Source organism: Chenopodium quinoa, unplaced genomic scaffold (assembly GCF_001683475.1).
Source record: "Chenopodium quinoa cultivar QQ74 unplaced genomic scaffold, ASM168347v1, whole genome shotgun sequence".
In the NCBI taxonomy this organism is placed as follows: domain Eukaryota; kingdom Viridiplantae; phylum Streptophyta; class Magnoliopsida; order Caryophyllales; family Amaranthaceae; genus Chenopodium; species Chenopodium quinoa.
In genome coordinates this window covers 3896686-3919151 of record NW_018743977.1, presented here as the reverse complement: position 1 = coordinate 3919151, position 22466 = coordinate 3896686, and the positions used below count along the sequence as shown (strand labels likewise).

General features: G+C 35.6%; 3 protein-coding genes and 1 long non-coding RNA gene across 4 annotated transcripts; 2 read left to right on the top strand and 2 right to left on the bottom strand.

Moving 5' to 3' along the window:
* Positions 1-3204: 3204 nt before the first annotated feature.
* On the bottom strand, positions 3205-5727 carry LOC110689826. The gene is made up of 3 exons (XR_002504962.1): positions 4023-5727; positions 3777-3928; positions 3205-3671 (listed from the first exon to the last, which is right to left on the bottom strand). It is a non-coding gene; the product is annotated as an uncharacterized LOC110689826 (long non-coding RNA).
* A 6996-nt stretch (positions 5728-12723) lies between these two features.
* LOC110689909 lies at positions 12724-13515 on the bottom strand. The gene has a single exon (XM_021866735.1). The coding sequence runs from the start codon at positions 13513-13515 to the stop codon at positions 12724-12726; it is 792 nt and encodes a 263-aa protein (XP_021722427.1).
* Positions 13516-16589: 3074 nt separating this feature from the next.
* Positions 16590-17488, top strand: LOC110689825 (late embryogenesis abundant protein Lea5-like). Its single transcript, XM_021866652.1, has 2 exons — positions 16590-16864; positions 16999-17488. Exons 1-2 carry the CDS (start codon positions 16791-16793, stop codon positions 17204-17206), a joined length of 282 nt encoding a protein of 93 aa, XP_021722344.1. The 5' UTR covers positions 16590-16790; the 3' UTR covers positions 17207-17488.
* A 4230-nt stretch (positions 17489-21718) lies between these two features.
* Positions 21719-22183, top strand: LOC110689908. The gene has a single exon (XM_021866734.1). It carries the CDS (start codon positions 21719-21721, stop codon positions 22181-22183), a length of 465 nt encoding a protein of 154 aa, XP_021722426.1.
* Positions 22184-22466: the final 283 nt, after the last annotated feature.

Genomic DNA, 22466 nt, shown 5'->3' with positions numbered 1-22466 from the left:
AATTTTGGTAGATAATACACTACTTTTTATTTATTTATTTATTTTTTACTAGCTAGCTAGTTGATCGATGAAGGATAGCAGTTTACGCCTTTCTTATTTTCATCTCCAAATTCCAAGCACGAGATAATAACATGTAATTGTGGTGAGGCTTTGCTTATCGTCTTCCACATAACAAATATCATCCAAGCCTCTTCACATACTAATTACACTCTATTCGACTTAATCCCTTATATGGTTTGATTTTAAAATGTTGTAGTCCAATAAATTTATTTATTTTTTAAAAAAGAGGGATAGTTATACTGCCTTATACGCTGATGTCAAAAAAAAATAAATATATATATATATATATATATATATATATATATATATATATATATATATATATATATATATATATATATACTGCCTTATACGCTACACGTATATGTTTCATTTTTTAATTAATCTAAACACACAAAAGACATTACTACGGAGTATATATATCTTGAGAGGGTGGGAAATTAGGTGAAACATAAGTCAATCAATATCATAAACATGAAAAGCTAATGGTAACATAATAGTAACATGCATGGTAAAAGAAAAATGACTGGGAAATTCAGAAGAGTTAGTGGAGAATAAAGAGGTAAAAACGATGGAACTTTCCAAAATAAAGGGTGGTCCTTCCAGCTAGGGGAAGCTGGCATACATACTCAGTACAATTTGCATTCTATTTTTATTATGTTTCCTTCTCTCTTTTCACATGCATATATTCCTAATCTTCTTTTCAATTTTCCACGGAGCTAATACTATGGTTGATTACTATATCAAGTAGCAACAACAATAAGACATGGAAACCTATAACTTAGTGATAGACCGAGGTGGACTACATAAACCATTATTTTATCATGTAGACCTTTAATTTAAAAGTGTTAAATTATTTTAAGTATAATATCGATAAACTACCTACATAGGGGTGTAGGTAAAAATTTGTAACTTTTGTTGGGTCGTGGGTTTACAAGCTCACATTTGAAATGACCAGAGTGAAATTTGAATCATGAAATACACTTGAAAGGGAAAGGAGCTGAGGTATAGTATAAAGCTTCTCTAAGCTACGTAAGACTGAAAATAAGTGCAATATATTACCGTATCAACATAATGGCCAACTACATAACTCCAAATAAGATGTAATTAGAGAAGTAAAGGCAACTTACAAGGAAATGAAACCATCCTTATTCCTTGAATAGCATTACAAAACCTAATAAAATCGCCTCAATACTACAAAATTAGGATAACTCCCCAGAAAAACACTAAACCCGCACAGGACCTGGTTATAAACTCATGTGCTTAAACCAGAGAATTGATGTGGATACCAACCTTAGCTCTGTTATATGCAGGATCTATGCATTTGACTATGCTACTGAGGATATCGAATATGAATTGTAATGACTGCCTAATAGCAAGACATTCATTTATCACTGCGGTTTGTCTGGGTTTTCTTGCTCTTCCTTTTCCTCTTCCTTCTTTTCTTCGTCATCCTCGTCTTTCTCTGGTGGATCAGCAGGCATAGGAGGTGGTAATGGTGTTTCCATAGGGCTGAATTGAGGAAATATATCAGGTCTTCTCCCAGGCTTGGGCCTCTCCCGCTCCTATTAAGCAACATGTTAAATTTGCAGTAATTATCAAGTCTTTAAATGTAAATGTGAAAGTCATAGACAATTTTCCCTTCACACAATTAGAAATAATGATGTCATGGATTGACACAGTATTATTTAGAAGAAAAAAAATCATACAAGATATAATTGGAGCATACAATTTTCAGTTCTCATCCTTGACTAGGTCTAGGTTCACTTTAAAATGCTGATGAATATGATCAATTGAGAGATTTGCAACCATTTGAGTTGCACCTTTTACACATCAACCCATTTAAGTCACACCATTTACACATTCACCCTTTATCATTCAACTCCTGAAACAGTAACACACTAAAATAACTGCCTTAACAAGACTCATACTACCGCTCTCAATTGCATCATAACCCAACTTTGTGCTCAAAAGCCTTAATGACTCCACAAAACCATATAATAAATGAAATTATCAGGAAGCTTTACATTTTGACAGCATCATGAGATCAATGATGATTCAAAACACTTCTCTGAAGGCACCAAGTATTCCTTTACATCACATTTGATCTATAAAAATAGAAGTGAATTTCCTTTTCAGTATTCTAATTCAACTTCCCCTCTCATCCCTTGTACACCCCTCTTTTGTTCTCAGTTTCACTCAAACAGAAGCTAATGAATTTAATTAGAGCTTCTGTACTTATCACTTATTTGCTTAATTATTTGAATAGGTACAAAAATCAATACAGCAAGAGCAAGCATAGGTCTCAAGTATTCTTAAGCTTGTTCTCTTCCTCAAATTCTTCCTCACCCCTTGACCACAAAAAGACGGTGTTCCCATTCTCCTAAGGCGAAATCACCACGGAATTGCCTCAAAAAAAAAAAAAATCCTTCTCTTGGGGGAGGGACAGGTAAAACAAAATGCTAGATTTAGTAACTAAGATACCTAAAAGGCTGATTGCCAAAGTCACCTCAAACAAACTTTCAAGACTGCGTGATCAAACTTTGATGCACAAGGACTAAAAAAATGTACGAAAAAAGAGCACACAATCTTAATAAATAAATAAATAAAACACTGAAAGCTACAATCCTATCCTCCTTTCCCCAAGCCACAAAAGAAAGTACAGAAGGCTGTAAAGTAGATTGAAGGCATTAATTAAAAGGATATTGGAGTTAAAGAATGGGAGTGAGTGATTGAGAATTCACTTAATGCAATAACACTCCAATGTTTGGTTTGCAATTTAAAAAGTATTAAAATATGTAACAAATTTACCAAATCAATTGAACAACCTTCATAAATCCTCTCCCTAACTACAAAATTGGCATTTCAAGCCATTAAAGTTTCCCGAGAGTAGTAAATCCCACCAGGAGCAACCGAGCAAGAGCAGGGTGAAATTAAATCAGAAGTATAAGAGTCTTATAGTTAGAATCTAATCCCCATATTTAATTCCTAACCTATCAAAGAAACATAGTGCTTGTAATTTTAGAATATCGATACTCATTCCGATGCCCTTATAACCTACAGTATGACATAAGACAAGTTATTAATCACAACCCTAACTAGTAGATAACAGGAAACAAATGTGCAGATTTATGATGCTCTCAATTCTCAAATCAAGAATTTCAACTTATATTCCCTGAAATCACAAGATTGACATTGTTAAAACAATCAATTATCATCAAAAGCAAAGTACTAGGGCAGCAATTAACATCAGAAAAATGCCAAAATTGAAGCAATTACAACAAATCAACTATCCAAATCTACACTACTTGAATTGAACAGGTGACAGAGGCACGCGGTAAGTTTTGCAGTGTGCTCTCAACTGTCATCATTTGATCTACATTTGCACTGCGACCCGGGTATATGACCAAATTCTCCAGAACTAATGCATACGTCAGGAAAAATTGGATCAAATCTATTTCCCTGTCATATCCCAAGAAACTTTTAATCACAATTTATTTAAGATGATATCTGCAACATGTGGTAGGCACATCTGCTAGAGCTGTTCTGCAAAACTGTTGTTCTGAAGCAAGTTCCTCCTCCTCATGGCAATCAGGCTATGCAGTTAACCCCTGCAAATTAGATGGCAATAAAAGTAAATTTGTTAAACCATTCCTGAATTCAATCCATGTATGTGAAAATATATCAAATTAGAACAAAGCGACATGTACACTAACCTCAGGGAATACAAGTGTTTCCAAGACAGGCGAACAATTAAGAAATCCCAATAATATACTATCCCAAAAGCTACCTTCATAGAAACCCAGTTCTAAACACTTCAAATAACAAAACACCGGCAGTTGATCCTTTAAATCTTCATGGTTTAATTCTTTATATCAACAGATAACAAGCAGTCAAGTCAGTTAATCAATTAAAATCAAATTGATGACAGAATGGAGGCAAGATCAGAAATTGAGACAAACCTGTAAAAATAAATCGATCAAAGTTAAATGCTGAACATTAGACAATGGCCTCAAAAGGCTGAGTTTTAGCTGGCCAGAAACCTCAAATGCAACCTCCAATAAGTCATTTTCAATATCAAGGTCTGCTTCGACAAGGCGATCCATGTTTGTGATGTTGTAATGTGATGCTAAGTGTAGTGAAGATACTCCAAATTAGGAGTATGAATAAGTACCAAGTCACTGCTGTGATGCTCCTCAAATTTGTTCCACACTTCCAGAGATAGTCTCCGAAGAGAAGATGAAGAGATACTTATATAACAGGCATGTTTCCAGGTTGCAACCAAAGTGAGATCTTCAAGTATAGGGCAGCTTGAAACAAGCCTTGTCACAAGGCCATCGTCGGGAATCATAGCAGCACGAAAGGAGAGTAGTTTCAGGCTGGGAAGACGGAAGGATGTAGAGGTTGAAGCTTGATCAAGATTCAAGACCAAGGTTAGTATCAAGCTTCAAAATCTCTAATGTCTCACACGTGAAAATTTCCGGTGGCAGCTGAATATCCCCTTCTTCCCTCACATTAATACGGAGGTTGAGCTCCTTGAGTCCAGAAAAGGTTAAAGGAAAAGAAATCCAAGCATTAATATGCGAGGATTTCAAGTCTGGACAACAGCCGTTGCGACACCGATATTCTTTATGCTTGGGATTATACCTGGACCTCTGAACACAGGCGCACCCACTCCAAGACTAAAGCTTGTAAGATAGCGAGAGTGGTATGATAGGAGAACGGAGTCTACAAAGGCAACAAAAGTGGGGAAACGTTCGATTGCATAGGGTGTCACCAAACAATGACTTATAGGCGAATCATCAAAGTTAAGGCTGGTAAGCGAATGGAATATATTGTTAATCATCCTCTTAGAGGAGGTGCAAGCAGCAGCAGCATCCTTAGTAGGAAGTGAAGAAATTATATAAATTAACAATTCATCAGGTAGGCAAGTAAGTCTATCAAGGTTTCTATTATGAACGTCCTCTTGCAAGGTAGTAGTGGTGCTGGTACAACGTTTCAACCTCATATCCATATCATGTCAGATTGGGTTGGGCTCGTTTATCCTCAACAACAAATTAGACAACAATAGCATCAAAAGTTCAACAACAACAAATTAGACAAACAAGAAAAATTCTACATCTTGTGCAAATTCTGAAATTCTGAATTTTAAAGAGACAAAATTGAATTTAGAATTTCTACGAGATACCTTAATCAAGTATAAGATTTAAATCAAACTCAACCACATTATCAATTCCTTAAGATCAAGGTAAAAACCAAAATCAAAACAATCCAGACCAAGATTAGCACAAATTAAACAACCAAGAGGCAGGCCCGTCCCTGAAGCAGGGCAGGAGGGGCGGCCGCCCTATGCCCAGGGAAAAAATACATAATTTTGTTTTTTCGCTGGTTATGATCTTTCATACTATTAGTATTTAGAACCAATATAATTGAGATAATTAAATTAGATTAGATGAAAGATGAACCCTAGATTTTGAAATTGATATGATGATTACTAAAAGAAACAACTTACCTCGGAAACTGCTTCAATGGGGAAAACGTGAAGTGGGATGTTGAGTGCACTTCAATGGAGAATCAGAGAGAAAAGAAGCACTATCCAGGGCTATGTTCATCGGCTTTTTTTTTTCCCTTTGGTAGTACTACCTCCGCCTACGAATATCTGCAACAAAGTACAAATGAGTGGACTCCTAGGTAAAACTTTCAGGGGAGTGTTAATTGAGTTTTGGTGGGTTTAATTAATGAGAGAGAAAGGTAAAAATACAAAATTACCCATATAATGATATATATAAACTAAACATTTAAGTGTTGAAAAATAAGGGTATATTTGGTATTTATAGTGTGAACACAAATATTTGTAGTGAGTTTTAGGTAGTGGGTAATAAGTGGTGGAGGGGACCACTAACCAAAAAGTGAGTAATAGTAGGTAATTAATAGTTAAATATTACCAAAAAAGGAAAGAAAAAAATTTGTTGCAGATACTCCAAGCATCCAAATTTGGCAAATGTTGCAGATATTCGTGGGCGGAGGTAGTATCTTTTATTTGTAAATTATGGGGGTATAAAAGTCTTTTCAATCATTTATTATGGGTATAGGGGTCATTTCCTTTTGTCTTATTAGGATGTTTTGCCACATTTGAAATTCCCGTACTACTCCGTATTACAGTTGGCATAACGGACCTAATAGCAAGTACTCCGTTTATTCCCCAACAACCCAATGCAATTCTTTCTTAAAAAAAAGGTTTTTTTTTCTAAGCTTACCCCTTTGGTTAATTGAGTTATAAGGTATGCCTATACTTTTTAAAATTACAAGATGTGCCCTTTAACTTAAAATATTTATTTAACCGTACTATTTGATGTTAACCCAATGTTAATAGTTGTGTTAAATATTAATTATCCAAATTTGGAGAAAAATTTCACTCCAAATTGGTTAGAGTTATATTAGGGGATTAATAGTAAGCAATTTTTTATTTATTTTTCACATTTTCTCATCTACTTTTCTTCTTTCTTTTACAAGCAACCATTGATATGTCAAGCTATCGGTGTACTTTTTCTTTTTTTTTTCCTCATTCGCTTCTTATTACTTCCCTTTTTTTTTACAATTACTAACGTTGAGTTAACATTAGAGGATACGATTGATTAATCACCTTAAGTTGGAGGGCACAATTTGTAATTTTGAAAAAATATGGGTACACCTTAGAAACTTAACAATCTCAAGGGCATAGTTTAGGAAAAAAAAATGCAATTATTCTCGTTATTGGTACCGTGTTCATCACATTTGCACTAGTTTTTTTTAATTTTTTATAAAATACTTTAATTGAGTCATGTTGTGAGTAAGATTAACACCCTTGAATCTTAATAAAATGATTTCGCTTCCCGTCAAAAAAAAAAAAATTAACACCCATTATGCTATTAATCTATTATTATGCAATAAGTCACTTATAAATTTCAAACCGAAACTGACCGACCCAAATTGAACCAAATCGATTATTTGAAATTGAAAACCAACCCGTATCGTTTTTTAGTAAGCCCAAAACTAAACCAACCCGAATAATATTAAAACGTAAAATAATCGAACCTGATAACAAACCAAACCGTGTCTAAACCGAAATGATGAAATAGAACCTAATCAAAACATAATCGAACCATTGTTAATCCAAACCGTTTCTAACCCGAAATCATTTGAATTGGATAAAAAATCTATTTAAACCGAAACTAAATTGTTTACAAACCGAATTATTTTCAAAATTGTGAAAAAAAAAAAAACAAAAAACGTCCTAATCAGCAAATTAAAACTAGAATACTGCAATGCCAAACATCACCCAACTTTTTTACTCCACACTCATTGATAGACTAAAACAGAATAAAAAAAATATTAGTGATTGCACGAATTATTCGAGTGCTTTCCCAAAATAATGTTGAGAAGTGTTGTAATTCCACAAATACAGTCACATTTTTATCAATTCCAAATATACTGTCCACGTCAGCGGTTCAATTGATTATATTTTTTTGTGAAGGCGGAAGGGGGAATTGGTGGAGTGGGCGGTTTTGGTGGGGTCAGGGGGTTCCGGCGAGAGGTTAGGGGGTTCCGGCGGTTGGGTTGGGTTGTCGGCGGCTTGGCAGGTGTGGTGGGGCTGGGTTGGATTAGGATTTAGGGTTTTAATCTTTTTTTTTTATTTTTTGTTTTTATTTTTTTTTAAACAAGTCGCTGAGTGACACGTGTCCACTGTGAGCCCCACTAACGGATTCCATCCAAGAATCCGTTAGATGGTGGTGAAATCCAATTTTTGGATTTTTTAGTGGTGTTAAAATAAAAGTTTGAGATTTTGTGGTGTTATAATCCATTTTTTTATGGATTTTGTGGTGTTATTTTCTAATTTTTCCTTCCCTTATGATAACTTTTCAAAACATCAACTTTTTAAAAATTTTACTTATACGTAGCCAAAGTTATTAATGGTCAAAAATGTTTGTTGGAAACCGTGCAAATGCAAAGTGAATCGCACATTTAGGAATGGAGGGAGTATATCAATTCTCAAAATCTTAAGAACATAATACATTTAATGCAGCTAGTCCCTTTTTCCCAACCATTGTAGTAGTAATAATAGTAATAACATTAACTAAAAGGTAATGACTTATATGGTGTTATCCCATTACCTGAATTTGTTATCTAAAAATAATTTTTACTCCAATATAACTTATTAAATAATTGTCTTTTATGACACTGAGATAAAATAACTGCCTACTATGATTTATATTTGGAAGTAACCGTATACATTCTTTAATTTGAATAGTTCAACAATCATTATTAGACTCCATAAATAACATGTACATGATTAATCTATTTATGTGATATATATTTTTTAACCACATACTTCTTCCATTTCTTGGATGATTCATCTCCAGCTTATAGTCACTCGTCATCCTAGTTCATAAAAATTGAAATAGTGAAATCCTATTATTTGTGTCTTTTTGTGTTGTATAATTCATCAAGTTTCATATTAAGAGATCTAAATTTAAAAAGAGAAAGCGAAACATACCTGAAGAAAAGGATGTGCATAGCCAAAATAATTAGAGATGATTATGAGAAAAAACAGGAAAGAGAAATCGAAGTAAAATATAAATTTTAATACAGAATGAGGAAAAAAAAATGTAAAAGGCGTACATATGCAAGGAAAAAAAACTGACCTTAGAAGCTGCTTCAATTCTTTTTTCTTTCTTGCCAAATTCCTCCAATGTTGGGAGGAAAGGAAAGCTAAAAATTTGTAAAGGAACTTTCCTCCCACTTCCCTTTCTTTCCTTTGAATTCTCATGTTATTAATTCAACCAAACATGAGAACATGAGTAAAACCCTTTCCTTTCTTTTCTTTTCCATCCCTTCAACCAAAAAGGACCTTAATGTAAAAGTGTAACAAATGTGGTTATTTTTAAAAAGTCAAGTATTTGAAAACAGAATGAGTACATTTTATTAACCTTTGGCTCGGGGTTATGGGTTAGATTTTTAGATAATTTGGGAGAGTGGGGAGAAAGAGCAAGGAAATCCATTCTCCCAATTTAGTGGGGGATTAAACCTATAGCATCCTGATTTGAATTAGTTATTAGTTCGCAACATTGTATTGTGAAACAAATACAATCATGTTCCAATCTCTCCCTATGGCCATGTTTGTGAAAAATAGCAGTACCTATAGACTTTTAGATTTTTAAGTAACTAGCTAGTAGCTATTAAAACAACAGAGTAGTTATTAACTTGTACTCTATAATTTGGTAACGGTACGATTAGTTAAAAATAAGTCAACCAAAACAAGACTTAAGGTATATTTCCTTCACATGAACTCATCTAACTAACCTAAATAGCCTTTATAGGATTATATATATATATATATATATATATATATATATATATCTTATATCTTTTTTTCGGTTGGTAAGGATAAAGGCCCTACCAGGCCGAAACCTTTCATAGGTCCTCCTGACTAGGATTAGCGAGCTAGGCACTTTGGGAGTGGGGGGAGAGGAGGGTAAGAAGATTCCATGGGCGGAGCTACATTGGTGCACAGTGGTGCACGTGACTCACCAGCCCAAAAAAGAAAATAAAGTTCAATTAAAAAAAAAAAATCAATCAAAGAGACCGGTTCTTAGATGCTTGTAGTAATGCTAACAGTGAGGCAATATTCAGACTATTCACTACCGTGCTGCTTTCTTTTTTAATTAAAAAAGACCTGTTGTTTAAACAACTGGTCTCTAAGGTCATATTTTGCTATTGTTAAGAATAATGGGTCAAAGAGGCCGGTTGATAAACAACCGGTCTCTAAGGTCACTTTACCTTTTTTTTTTTTTTTTTTTTTTTTTTTTGCTATTATTAAAAGTAATGGGTGGGTACAATTTGTTTGTTACATGTTATTTGTAGTACTTTCGGCTTGTAAGATGGATTTTTTAAGTACTATAATTAGTTGTAGTATGGATTTTTGTGTCCTATTTTGGGATTGAAATCAATGTGGTTGTAACATAATTCATTTTTAATACTTCTTCCGTTCTTTTAATATCGCATCACTTGCCTTTTAGGGAAGTTTCACAAATATTGCATCATTTCCATTTTAGGACAAAAAATATCTATATTCACACTGCAAATACCCAACATACCCTTATTTTTTCACACTTACTTTTTAGTTTATCTTTATATTACATGGATAATTTTGTATTTTTACGTTTCTCTCTCTTACTTTTTTTCACTACCAAATTTTGCCTCCAAAACCCCTATGATGCAATAAAAAAAGAACGGAGGAAGTATAATTTTTGGATTAAAACCCCAAAATGTCTTTATTGGAGTTTGATCCCCTACCTTATGGTTGTAAGATACTACCTCCGCTTTTAGTTATCTGCAACATTTACCAAATCGGGGTGCTTTATATTATTTGCAACAAACTGATTTATTTCCAAATTTAGGAACTTTATAATATGTGAAATTACAAATTTGTCCCTTAAAAAACAAATTATATTCTAAGCAATTGTGTAATTGTTTTTAACTTAAGTTAATCCCAACCCATTTAACATAACCATTCCCACCAAAAAATTATCCTACACCATCCCATTTTAATTCTGAAGACCTATTCATCTTCCCAACTACCCAATTCAATGAACCTCTCATCCACCACCATTAATGATAGTTTTTCATCTGGGTTCACCTCTGTCACTTACACAGAATTACTCTGTGTTTTCGTTTATCACTCTCGCACTCTCTCTCTTCTCACATATAGTTCGTCCCTTTTCTCACTCTCTCTCCAATTCCAAACCCTAACTTTGGCAGATCTAGGTGTCCTTGTCCCTAATTCTTCCAAAACGCTTACAAAATGAGTCCCCTAACCGTAACAAGGCAGATCGTGACGTTGTGGCCACCTACAAATGCCAGAAACGCACTGGGAAGATGTGTTTGATAGGGACGCGTACTGCTATGTACCTTGATATGAAACGTGGAGGTGGGTGGGGTGCCAAACTGACTCCTTACGACTCAGATGAGGAGCGTAGTGAGGCGTCGAAGTCAGATCTGGGCAAAGACGTTGAGGTTTGCGTCAAGAAGGCTCCTGAAATCGTTATTCTTGATAACGATGATGACGATACCCCAGTTCCAACCCCTGTAGAGGGTAGATCTGTTAAGGAGGAGGTGCGTGAGGTCAGATCTAAGTCTACCCACGTCCAGACTGGGAGAAAGCGCCTGAGATCTGAGTCCCCTATGGCTGAATCTGTTGAAAGTGCAGGGTCGTACACCCCTTTCACCTCTACCTCAAACTAATCTAGCAGCGTAACGCATTTCTTTACCTACATTCTATTATGTGTCTTAAATTGTTAATTGTTGTTCGTATTTCATGCTGGTTGTCCTAATTTTGCTGTGGTTGCCCTATTTTTGCTCTTGTTGGCCTAATTGTGTTGTGGTTGCCCTAATTGTGCTCTGGTTGTCCTAGTTTTGTTGTGGTTGTCCTAATGTTGTTGTGGTTGTCCTAATTTTACTCTTGTTGGTGTAATTGTGCTCTAGTTACCCTAATGTTGCTGTTGTTGGCCTAATTGTGCTCTGGTTGCCCTAATTGTGCTATGGTTGCCCTAATTTTGCTGTTGTTGGCCTAATTGTGCTCTGGTTGCCCTAATTGTGCTCTGGTTGCCCTAATTTTGATATGGTTTTCCTAATTTTGGTCTGGTTGGCCTACTTGTGGTCTGGTTGTCCTTATTTTGCTGTCCTTGCCCTAATTTTGCTCTGGTTGCCCTAATTGCTCTCTAGATTCCCCAATTTTGCTATGGTTTCCCCAATTTTTCTCTGTTTTCCCTATCTCTGCTCTGGTTGGCCTATTTTTGCTCTGGTTACCCTCTTTTTGCTCTGGTTGCCCTTATGGTGGGGTTGCTCAAAGCTTTAGTTGGTGGTTGTCCTGTTTTAACAATTTAAAATGCTGTATGATTTGTCTGCTATTCATGGTAGCTATTGGTGGGCAGTGAATGGGCTATTGGTAATTTCATGTCCAATTGGCAATGGGGTTTGTGCTATGGTGAATGATGATGAACTTGTGGGTTGCATGACTGTGCCTGTATGAGTCCCCCTATCTCATATCTGTCCCTAGGTTACATAAGAGTCCCTCACTTTGTTGTGTGTGCCTGTAAATTCCAACTGATGAAGGGACTCAATTGACAGCTAACATTCATAACTTGGAGTTGCTCCAACTACTCCAGATGGTAGTTGTTGAGGGAACCAGTTATGCAATGTCTATGAAAAAAAAATATCCCATCTGATGGAATGATGCTATGTCTCTGTTTTGCACATGTAGATGATGGTTTTGTTATGTACTTGTAAATAAAAACAACCACCTTTGTAATTAAAACTTATAGAAGTTGACAAAAACTTGTACATTTCCCACTTATAGGTTGTTAAGACATGCTGTAATAAACAAAAAATAATAACACAGCACATACTATTTGAATTCATGTTCATAGCTTCTCACTGGTTATGTGTGGCAGTCTCACTAGAACCTTCTTCCATTGTTTGACTTCAGTTCAGTCTGCATCTACTTGCATCTCTTCATCTTCCACATTCTCTTGACTTGTTGATATGAATAGAGTGTTGAGGTAATCCACAGCCTCTTGAACCACATTCTTGTCCACATGTAGTATCTTTGGCAGCATCCCTATCCTCTCAAGTTTTTTTTTTTCCTTTATGGGGTGGGGTAAAATTATTCCCTCCTTTGTGCCTTAGTATCTCTTCCATGCAACACTGTAGAGTTATCCAACAGTGCTTGTTCAACATTGGATTGAACAAATCATAAGCCTCTTTCACTTTGTCAATGAGTTCCTTAAGGTTCTTGGGAAAGGATTGGTATTGTATGGATTGTATTACATTGAACAGCCCTTGATCCAGCACATTTAAGTTAGGAGACTGTGCTGGCTGAGAGATGAATTGAATGTTGAATCCTTTTGACTGACATGCTGATTCAAATTCCTCATCCCTTGGAATTTGATGAGGTCTTGCATTATCCCACTGAATGAATATGTCCTTGGGCAGATGTGAAGGCCATTTTGCTTTGATTCCAAGAATAACATTTGTTAATAGCATTGCCCTTATAGCTTCTTTGTTTACATTCTGTGTGGCTTTTATTTCCACTGTACCAACATCTCTGTTTTTGCTTTTTTTGTTGGCTGTAGTTTCATACACAAATGGCCATATTCCATATTTTCCATCATGAAGTACTTCTCCATTAGGGGAAAACACTGGTTTCCCTATGGCTGCCATGAACATCCCTTTGATTTTGAACCTCTTGGACTGTTGGGCTCTATAGGGGTTTGGCTCATTTGGTAGAAGGTAAAACCTCCTATTTTCTGGGTTCAAGTAGAACCACTTCTCATCAACATGGACCACTTGTTGCATGTCCATAAACTTGGGGTCCCTGTTCTGTGTGGCAGGTAGTATGTGATTTAAAACCCATTTCATCCTAGCTATTTTGTGGTTGGATGTGAGTGCTGGGTGGTTTGTGCTTGTATGAGTTCTGAGTCCCCCCTGTTTCTTTAGTTTGTGAATGGCTGTAGATGAAATCTTTAGAGTAGCTCCATAGCTTCTCTCAGTTGCCCTCTTGTACAAAGGTGCTGACTACATAAACTCATCAGTGTATTCTTTGGGTTTGGGTCCAGTTTTTCCCAATTTTTTGCTTCTGACATCTATGACATTCCCCATTGCCATTTGGTTTTTGATGTCTGTGAAAACTCTTTGGATTGTTGATCTGTGCACATTGAGTCTTCTTGCTTGTTGTGATAAGTAACCCCTTGGCAACTCCCCCCCCCCCTCAGCTTGAGTAGATAACCATCTACTAGTTCCCTTTTCTGATGAACAGTCAGTTGCTTTCTTCCTTTGGGTTCCTGAAATCCACCCCCATGATGTGTGCTGTTGCTTTGACTGTGACATGTCCCTTCCATGTCTGCATGAATGTCTCCCATATTGAGTTCCTCATTTAACATCTGATCTATGCTAAAAAATGCATCATGTGAAAAAATGCCTGACATGTTCAGTGTACTTATGATGCTGAGTTCCTTAGTTGTCAGGTCTGGTGATGACGAGTAGGAGCTTTTTTTTTTTACTGGGTTGCTGTTGCTGAACCAGAAAGAAGACGATGAAGCTGCAACTGACTTTGCAGTATGATTTTTTTTTTTGGATTTTAGTTAGACTTGACTGTTGGGAAGAGGACTAAATGTCCTGTAATCTTTTGTAAACATTGAATATTCTGATGTTACTGTTGGCAGGGCCTTTAAATACCCCCTGTTGAATGCAGAATTTAATGGGGGGAAAAATTTGAATTGTAAGGATTTTGTATATGGAGGGAAAATTTCAAGTTTCCCTCTTAAATTTTCCCTTACACTGGTTTCTGTGTGCATGTTGAAACAATAAAAAAAGAGGGGGGGGGGGGGTTAAAAATTTGGGGCAAAAAATTGCCCCCAAATTTTAAATTTGGGTCAACACTTTTCACTTTTTCTCTCTCCTTATAAAAAAAGAATAACTTTCCCTCCCATTTCCATTCTTTAATCACATACCCCACTACCCCCTTTTCCTCTATTAATCAATCTCTGAAAAATTTGTCTTGGCATGTGTGCAACCTCCCATTATTGCAAATAACTAAAAGCGGAGGGAGTATAAAGTTTACCACTAGACCATGCTTGATAATTAAGTACATATATGTCAAACATCGTTACACACTTGTAGTCGAACTAGTCGTATACTCGTATTGAGTTTGTACATAATTAGAAGAGGATACGAAACTGTATAGTTGAGCCCAACACCACAATTAACCATACAAGTGGGAAAAATGACAAATTGAAGAAATATAAAAATCAAAAAGCGAGAGAGATAGAAGAAACTAAATTAGTGATATCTTAAAAATCAAGTCTAAAATAATTAGAGCAGAGGTCGACGAGCAAGGCAGAGTGGTCCTACGGGATAACAAGAAGCTTTGGTTTGATTTAAATTTAGGAGATTCGAAAACGAAAGATACAGATACACAGAACCTACGCCGCTTCTTATTATTACTACTTATACTTTTACTACACGTGTATGGTGGATCACCTCCATCTTTGTTTTTAATTTTTCATTGTTTGCTTCTTGAAACTTCTACCTTCGTTCTCACCTCTGATAACTGTGGTCAACTTGCCTTCTGCTGTTTCAAACCATAATAAGTGCCTTCACTATTTTTTATGTGTTTATTCGTCTCCTATTTTTTTGCTGCCTTTCATTGCAAATGACCGAAAGCGATTTTGCCGTTACCTTTTTTTTCAGCCTTTTATTTTCAGATTTATTTTTTTCTGTATATTATGTGATTGTATGAGTTAATATTGAATTACACCTTTGTTCAAAAATAATATATATATATATATATATATATATATATATATATATATATATATGAAAAATTTGTCAAAAATAAGTCAATCTTTCAATAAACTAAGAATAAGTCGATCTTTTGGGGTATTATATTTAGTTAGGCCTAATAACTTACAACCTGCCCAACAGGTTACTTTTTTTTTTTATGTTATTTTATTACTTATTTATTTTCTAAATTCTTTTTTGTGAAAATCCCTCACCCCCTTTGACCCACCACCTGCTGAGCCACCCAGGAACCACTGCCCATGCACTGTACACTCAATCCCTCACAAACCTTCCTTGCCTAATCGTATAAAGGTTGACTTATTTTGGACAAATTTCATATATATATATATTGAATTACACATTTCTTTTTGTTTATTATTATTCTCTATCAACTAATATAAATTATGATTCCCAAAAAAAAAAAAAAAAAAAAAAAAAAAAAAAAGGGGGTTGATGATGGTAATATGTTTGGTTCACTATGATGTGTATGAACAATGAACGTGGCAACATGTTGATTCACAATATTTCAATTAAGCTAGCATTCCATTTAGATAAAAGCAAAAAACAAATACTAAAAGATATAAAAAGAATTTGGCCAATTAGATAAAACAGAAAAAATATAATATTCAAGTTTATTAATTAAGTATGATTACTAAGCTTACTTCTATTGCTTTCTCTATCTTATATATATATTTCCCTCATTTTGAAATTTACAAGTACATTTTAATTTACGGTATGATTAGGTAAAATGGATGAGGGAAAAAATTGGAAGTATCATAATAGCAGTGCTGGCCTCTTATTATATGTACTACGAAGCATGAAACATTTGTATATAGATAAAAATAATAATAATAAAATAAGAAGACGATGAAACAAAAAGATAACTACGAGAATAATAAATTACTACTTATACTTATTAGTATCCGAGATCAGAGATGACAATTACTCCGTACGAGGGACAAATACGTAAAACGACCTTATAGTACCCTTAGAAGGCGATGAAAACCCGAAAAAAGGGCGCACATATTTGACCCAGTCCTTTACTAACCCTACCGGGACACCTTCGTTTCTCATTTCTCACCACTTGCCACACTTTTTTTCTTTAATTTAATTTACACTTGCACTCCTCAACCCTCTTCTATATATACCCCCATTCACTCCCCTCCCAAAACCCATCTCCACAATCAACAGCCTCCTTCAACAGTGAAATAACAGAGGCCAACACAAAGAGCTTGCATATTCTCTTCTTCCGCCGTCGTCGACGGAGGTTTTGCTTGACTAGAACTTCCTTCTACGGCGGCGTTTTTTATATTCAATTCTCGTTTAAATAAAATTTTCAAACAACAAAAGTATCAATGGCTCGCTCTCTATTCAACGCTAAGGTGTTTTTATCCCTTGTCGCTGACAACGTCTCCATTGCTTCTCAAAGGTATGCCCAACTCGTCGTTTTTATCAATCTTTTCCTTTAAACTCGTCGTTTCACTCCGAGATAGTTTTTTTAAACGGATGGAGAAAAGTACTAAAAAGTGATTTAACGTTTAATTTAAATATTGGAATGAACAGGCGAGGATACGCTGCGGCAGCACAAGGGGTTTCAGGAGTAGGAGGAAGTGGGAAGAAACCATCGAAAGAAGAGATCGGACGGTCAGCTGAGAACTCGTGGGTCCCAGATCCCGTAACTGGATACTACAGGCCGGCTAATCGTGCGGCTGAGATTGATGTTGCTGAACTCCGTGAGATTTTCCTCAAGCAGAAGATTAGATCTCAGTAGATTTTTAATATTTGACCCTAAAAAACAGAAAGGAAAAAAACGATCAATGATACCGTTTACGGCTTCTTGTGGGTCCGTCGGTGAGATTATCAAATTGAAGATTTAAAAAGAAAAAAAAGCGAGAAATTGTGTGTTTTTGGTATGCAGTATGTATAATTCATGACTATTATGTCCTCAATTCTTTGAGTGACTATGAAGTTATGAGGTTTGTATCATAAAAAAAATAAAATTAATGAGAATACTTATGGTTTACATTTTACAATTAGAATTTGGAGATTTTCATTGTACTTCTGTTGCGACTTGCGAGTATGCCAATTATGTGTTGCGAATTTGTACTGTAATAACGAGCTTTAACATGAGTTTTTGGCCTATTAGCTAAGATTAATAACCTATGTTTGTTAAGTTGAACGTTGTAATATGAATATTATCTTGTCTCATGTCTCAGACATAAGTATAAACATTGATCATTACTTATTGCGCACAATTAAAAGTTGAAAATTGTGCTTTCCGTTTTGTTGGAAATGTTATCATCTTGAAACTCGCTTTCGTAGGCAAGTGAAAGTACTAGTAAAGAGTCAATTTATAATACGGCTTGTTATACGAGAATTAAGTTGCCACTTTAAATGGACAAATGCACTTGCCTCCCGGTTAAAGCTCAAATGGTTAAAGCTTCCCTCCCAATTCCAGGAGATCTTCAGATCGATTCTTACCTCCACTCTTGTGGCTCTCTAAACACCAAAAAAAGAAGTTGCCACTTTAAATGGATCACGTTCTTGCATTATTGCATACCAAATTATTTGGGAGGAACAATTCAAAATGAGGAAAAAGGCAGCATGGACCGCAGCCCAACCGCGGCTGCCACTGCTGACTGTAGCCCCCTCGCGGTTTTTCCTGCCGCTGCTACTGTAGACAATTCGGATTGTGGCACAGGGGCTACTCCGAAACCTTCTGCTTCTGATTTGGGCCGTGGTCAACACCCTCGACATCCTCCGGGTTGGCACAAAGATTATGTAGCACATACTATCTCTAGTCCATTTATCTCCTCACATTCATCGTCTACTCCATGCTCTTCAGATACTCCCTATCCTTTAGCACATTTTGTGAATTGTGATAAATTTTTTGTGCGACACCGTGTCTTTATTGCAGTTGTGGATACGGTGTCTGGGCCTCGAAATTTCAATGAGGCAATGCAACATGAGGGGTGGCGCGAGGCTATGCAAAAGGAGATTACTGCTCTTTAATGACACTTGGGTAATGGAAGCATTGCCTCCGGGTAAGAAAGCTCTTGGTTGCATTATATGATCAGGTAAGTTGCCTATGTTATTAAAATATACTTAATCAAAGATCATATTGGAGTGGTAATAAGAGAATAAACATAAAGTGATGACATCAAACCAAATTAGGGTAAAGGTTCAAATAAACTCGTATGGAGAAAATACATAACCCTATTTGGTATTTAGCTGGTAGCTGATTTATATAGCTAGTTATATCAGATGATTTGACTAGCTGGTTGTGTATTAGTGTATGGTAATAGTTATAAATTGTTAGTTGTTTTAGTGTATTTAATAGCCAAAAAAACTAATTGTTCAATAAGCTCATTTTAAAAAGCTCTTATAATGATCTTTTTGTAAAAGAGATTTTGAGCCCAAAAAACTTTTTTAATAAGCTGTATACCAAATACCCAAATTAACTTTTCTAAATAGTCAAACCTCTAATAGGGCACAATAAGCTAAAAACTCTTCAAAAATCTCTTTGCCAAACAAGGCCTACTTAGATTTTATAATTAGGAGTTTTAAAAATTAAAATCGAGGAATCTTCTAGATAATTACTCCCTCCGTCACTTTTTAATTTTTACGCTATGACTACTATTTTTCTCTTAAAAAAAAGTTCTAATGCATGCAATAATTAAAAAGCAGGAGGTACACTTTAATCCATGCTCTAGGCTGTTTAGCATACGATTGGTTCAAGGATGATACATTGATACTCCCATTGCGAATCTTACTAGTTGTAGACTTGGTAAGTTTTAGAGCGAATATATAGACAAATGCACTTGCAAAATTCACATTTACTTTGACTAGGTCTTTGCCGCCTAACGAAGTTTGTGTATTGAAAGAGTAGATAGGAATTGTCAACTTTGGATGTACTCATAGAATTTGCCTCTTTTAATTTTGCTTTCACTTGACAATTGGATAAAGTAAACTCCTAATATAATGCCATAAAACCTAGCTAGCATAAGTGGGCATAATATTCCATCCCTTTTTTAAGTTGTTACTTGTTAAATAATACAGGCTTTTTTTTTTTTTTTAGTTTTTTATACGATAAGATACTAGAGGTCCCCCACCCTATCACAGGAATGGGGTGACGAGGATCGAACCCCCAACCACTTGGGAGGGAGATAGAGGGACTAACCATCCCTCCATCTCTTATGTCCTCATTTGTTAAGTAATACTTGTATTAGCTCTAGACATGGAAAAAAATAATTGCGCGCGTTTTCCAATTGAAATAGATTAAAATTAAAATTTCAAATACTACGTTTAAGTTTATAATTTTACTTCAATGGAGGTATGTGGATTGTAGAATGAGAAGTAAACAACTAATTTGTCTTATAAAAGGGCATTATGCAAAAATTAAGAGGATAACATGTTAGAAATTTTCCATGTATGAATAAAAAATTGTCTTATATCAAAAACCTGGTGACAACATGACTAATTCTAAACATGTAAATTAGCGGATTACTCTTTTAACTGTCATGCGATTTTAAGATACAATCTCACTTAAATTTATATGCTAGGCGTCAATTCTTATGCCATGTGAGTTGAACCAGGGCTAATATAACAGTCTTTTTGGAAACTCGCTTTCGGCCATTTGTCTCATATATTGAACAATGAGTCTCACACATTATTGTACAATAAATCTCAAATTTTGAACAATGATCTCATATATTGAACAATGAGTACTATACATTGGTGACCAGTTTCAGGTTTTGCGATTAGATTCTTAGACTTTGAACAATGAGTCTCGTATCCTGATCATTGAGTCTTAGATTTTAGACAATAAATCCATGAATTTGAGTTTCAAATTTGGACAACGAACTCCAATTTTAGTTGTTGAGTACATTTAAATAATTCAAATGGTGCAAATAAATTGTACAGAAATAATAATCATATGAGTGGTCTCCTTTTAGGTTCTTCTTGATTTTCATAGCTACAACAATTGAATAGAATTCAAGAAACCAAATATATTATACTCCGTATAATTTATTTCATAGCTATTAAAGTATAACTGTATAAGGACTTTATAGTTACTTAGGCACTTGAAAAGTACTCGATAAACATTCAACAACATATAAAATAGCATTACAAAATGCACCCAATCAACAACATATAAAATAGCATTACAGTTATGGAAAGGGCGGGAATATTAGGTAGTATAATTGAAGGAACTAATACTATATCTATATTCTACATAACAGAATAAAACTCATTCAATTAGTTTTTCCTTTCTTATATTGTTCATATCAATGACGAAACGTATCATACAATTATGTTTTACGTAGCATATTCTAATCATATGATGCCACAACTGCCTAACATTATTCCTGATGTCCAAGAGATTCATAAATGATGGATAATGATTCATGAATCATTACAACACCGTTCACCTCACCTCTCAATAAATCAATATACGACGTAGTACCATTTTAAATTAGGCAAAATTAAGTGATCCAAGATAACCTATTATAATTACAGTATCTAATAATTTGGCAGGAATAAAATAATAGCTATAGAGTAGACGTGTACCAATTTTTCCCTTCATACGAGTAGTTGACATTTGACAATTTAACATGCTCTAAGTAACTATACAAACATTATACTTTGTATATGTATACTCCATCCGTTTTAGATTAATTGATATATTTTTTATTTTATATTTTTCAAAACAAAATTTTAATTGTTTCGTAGAAGAAATATGTAAAAAAATTTAATACACTTAAATAGATAATTAATGAACAATGCAAACGTTTACATGTTATAATTAATCGAAAATAAAGGGTGTTTGAGTCCAATTTATTCTAATTGGGCCAATCCACAAATGATCAAATTAAAAGCCCAAAGAAGGTTCAACTCCCCTCAAGCATGCCAAGTAAGTCAAAGAAGACCCAATCAGCGTGGCAAGCCCACATGTCTAAAAGGCCCATTAAAGCTATTTGAGTAAGATATATAAAAGCCTTCACTTCTCTCCCTCTCAAGGCATTCACATCAAGCCTCAAGCAATTAATACTCTTGCATAGCTTTCTCTCTCTAAAAACACCGTACTAACTTCACCACCCCCAGGCCAATTTACGTGTGCTTGTTGTGCAAGAAACCCTGGTCCTATTCATCACTTGGGCCGAGTCCAGTCAAACCACAAGAAAGGTCCATACGAAGGACCCATTGTTTTCATCCGAAATAATTTGACGCTGTTTGTGGGGAAGACAATCAAAACAAGCCAAAAATCAATCATCTTAGCAACATGACTAAGAGCGCGAAGAAAACTAATCCTTCTTCCTCGAAGAAGAGTCCTTCTTCATCTTCGTCTTCGGAGGCTGCATCATCTGAGAGAGCCACACCAGAGAGACCGTCTCACAACACTGCACAGTCGTCGAGCTCTTGCCGGCCGAGTCAGTCGAATGCTAAGAGTCCAACTCCTAGCTGCCATTCACAATCTCACCCGAGGGGGACTCCCCAGACGGGTCCTATTTCTGAAGAGGTGGAAAAAGCCCTTGCGATTTTCATGGACTTCATGAAAGCCCATGCAAACCAACAGTTCCCACCTCCTGTCTCCTTGGTGCACGCTGATACAATTGAGCAGTCAAGAAACCAGAGAAGGAGAATAGGTCAAGTGGATGGAGGACGAACTCCATCTCACAAAGAGCTCGGGAAGCATTGGGAAGAGGATACTTGTAGGACTGAGCGGGAAAGAAAAAGAAACCCCTAGTTCTTCGAGGAACCCGATGACCGAAGCTTCAAGAGCAGTAACACCGTTTCCACGCGGCCAGAAACTACTCGCCGAAACGTTCACGAACATATTGGCTCAAGGGAGGTGAACATCCACAACCGCCTCACCTACCCTGATGGAAAGCAACCCTACCTTTCATGATCCTAGCCGAGGACGAAAACCACTTCCGCCTCTCACAGGGGAGGAAGCGAGGTCCCAACGGCTGAGACCAAGGGGAAGCCGTGATGGTACCTTCCAGTTCCCCATTCCAAAAATGGATCCT

What these genes read in the sequence shown, in the direction of transcription:
- LOC110689909 (XM_021866735.1), bottom strand. Translation starts at nt 13,515, where the DNA reads ATGAAATGGGTTTTAAATCACATACTACCTGCCACACAGAACAGGGAC.
- LOC110689825 (XM_021866652.1), top strand. Translation starts at nt 16,791, where the DNA reads ATGGCTCGCTCTCTATTCAACGCTAAGGTGTTTTTATCCCTTGTCGCT. An exon ending in GTCTCCATTGCTTCTCAAAG is followed by an intron (nt 16,865 to 16,998) that starts GTATGCCCAACT and finishes TGGAATGAACAG; the next exon opens with GCGAGGATACGCTGCGGCAG.
- LOC110689908 (XM_021866734.1), top strand. Translation starts at nt 21,719, where the DNA reads ATGACTAAGAGCGCGAAGAAAACTAATCCTTCTTCCTCGAAGAAGAGT.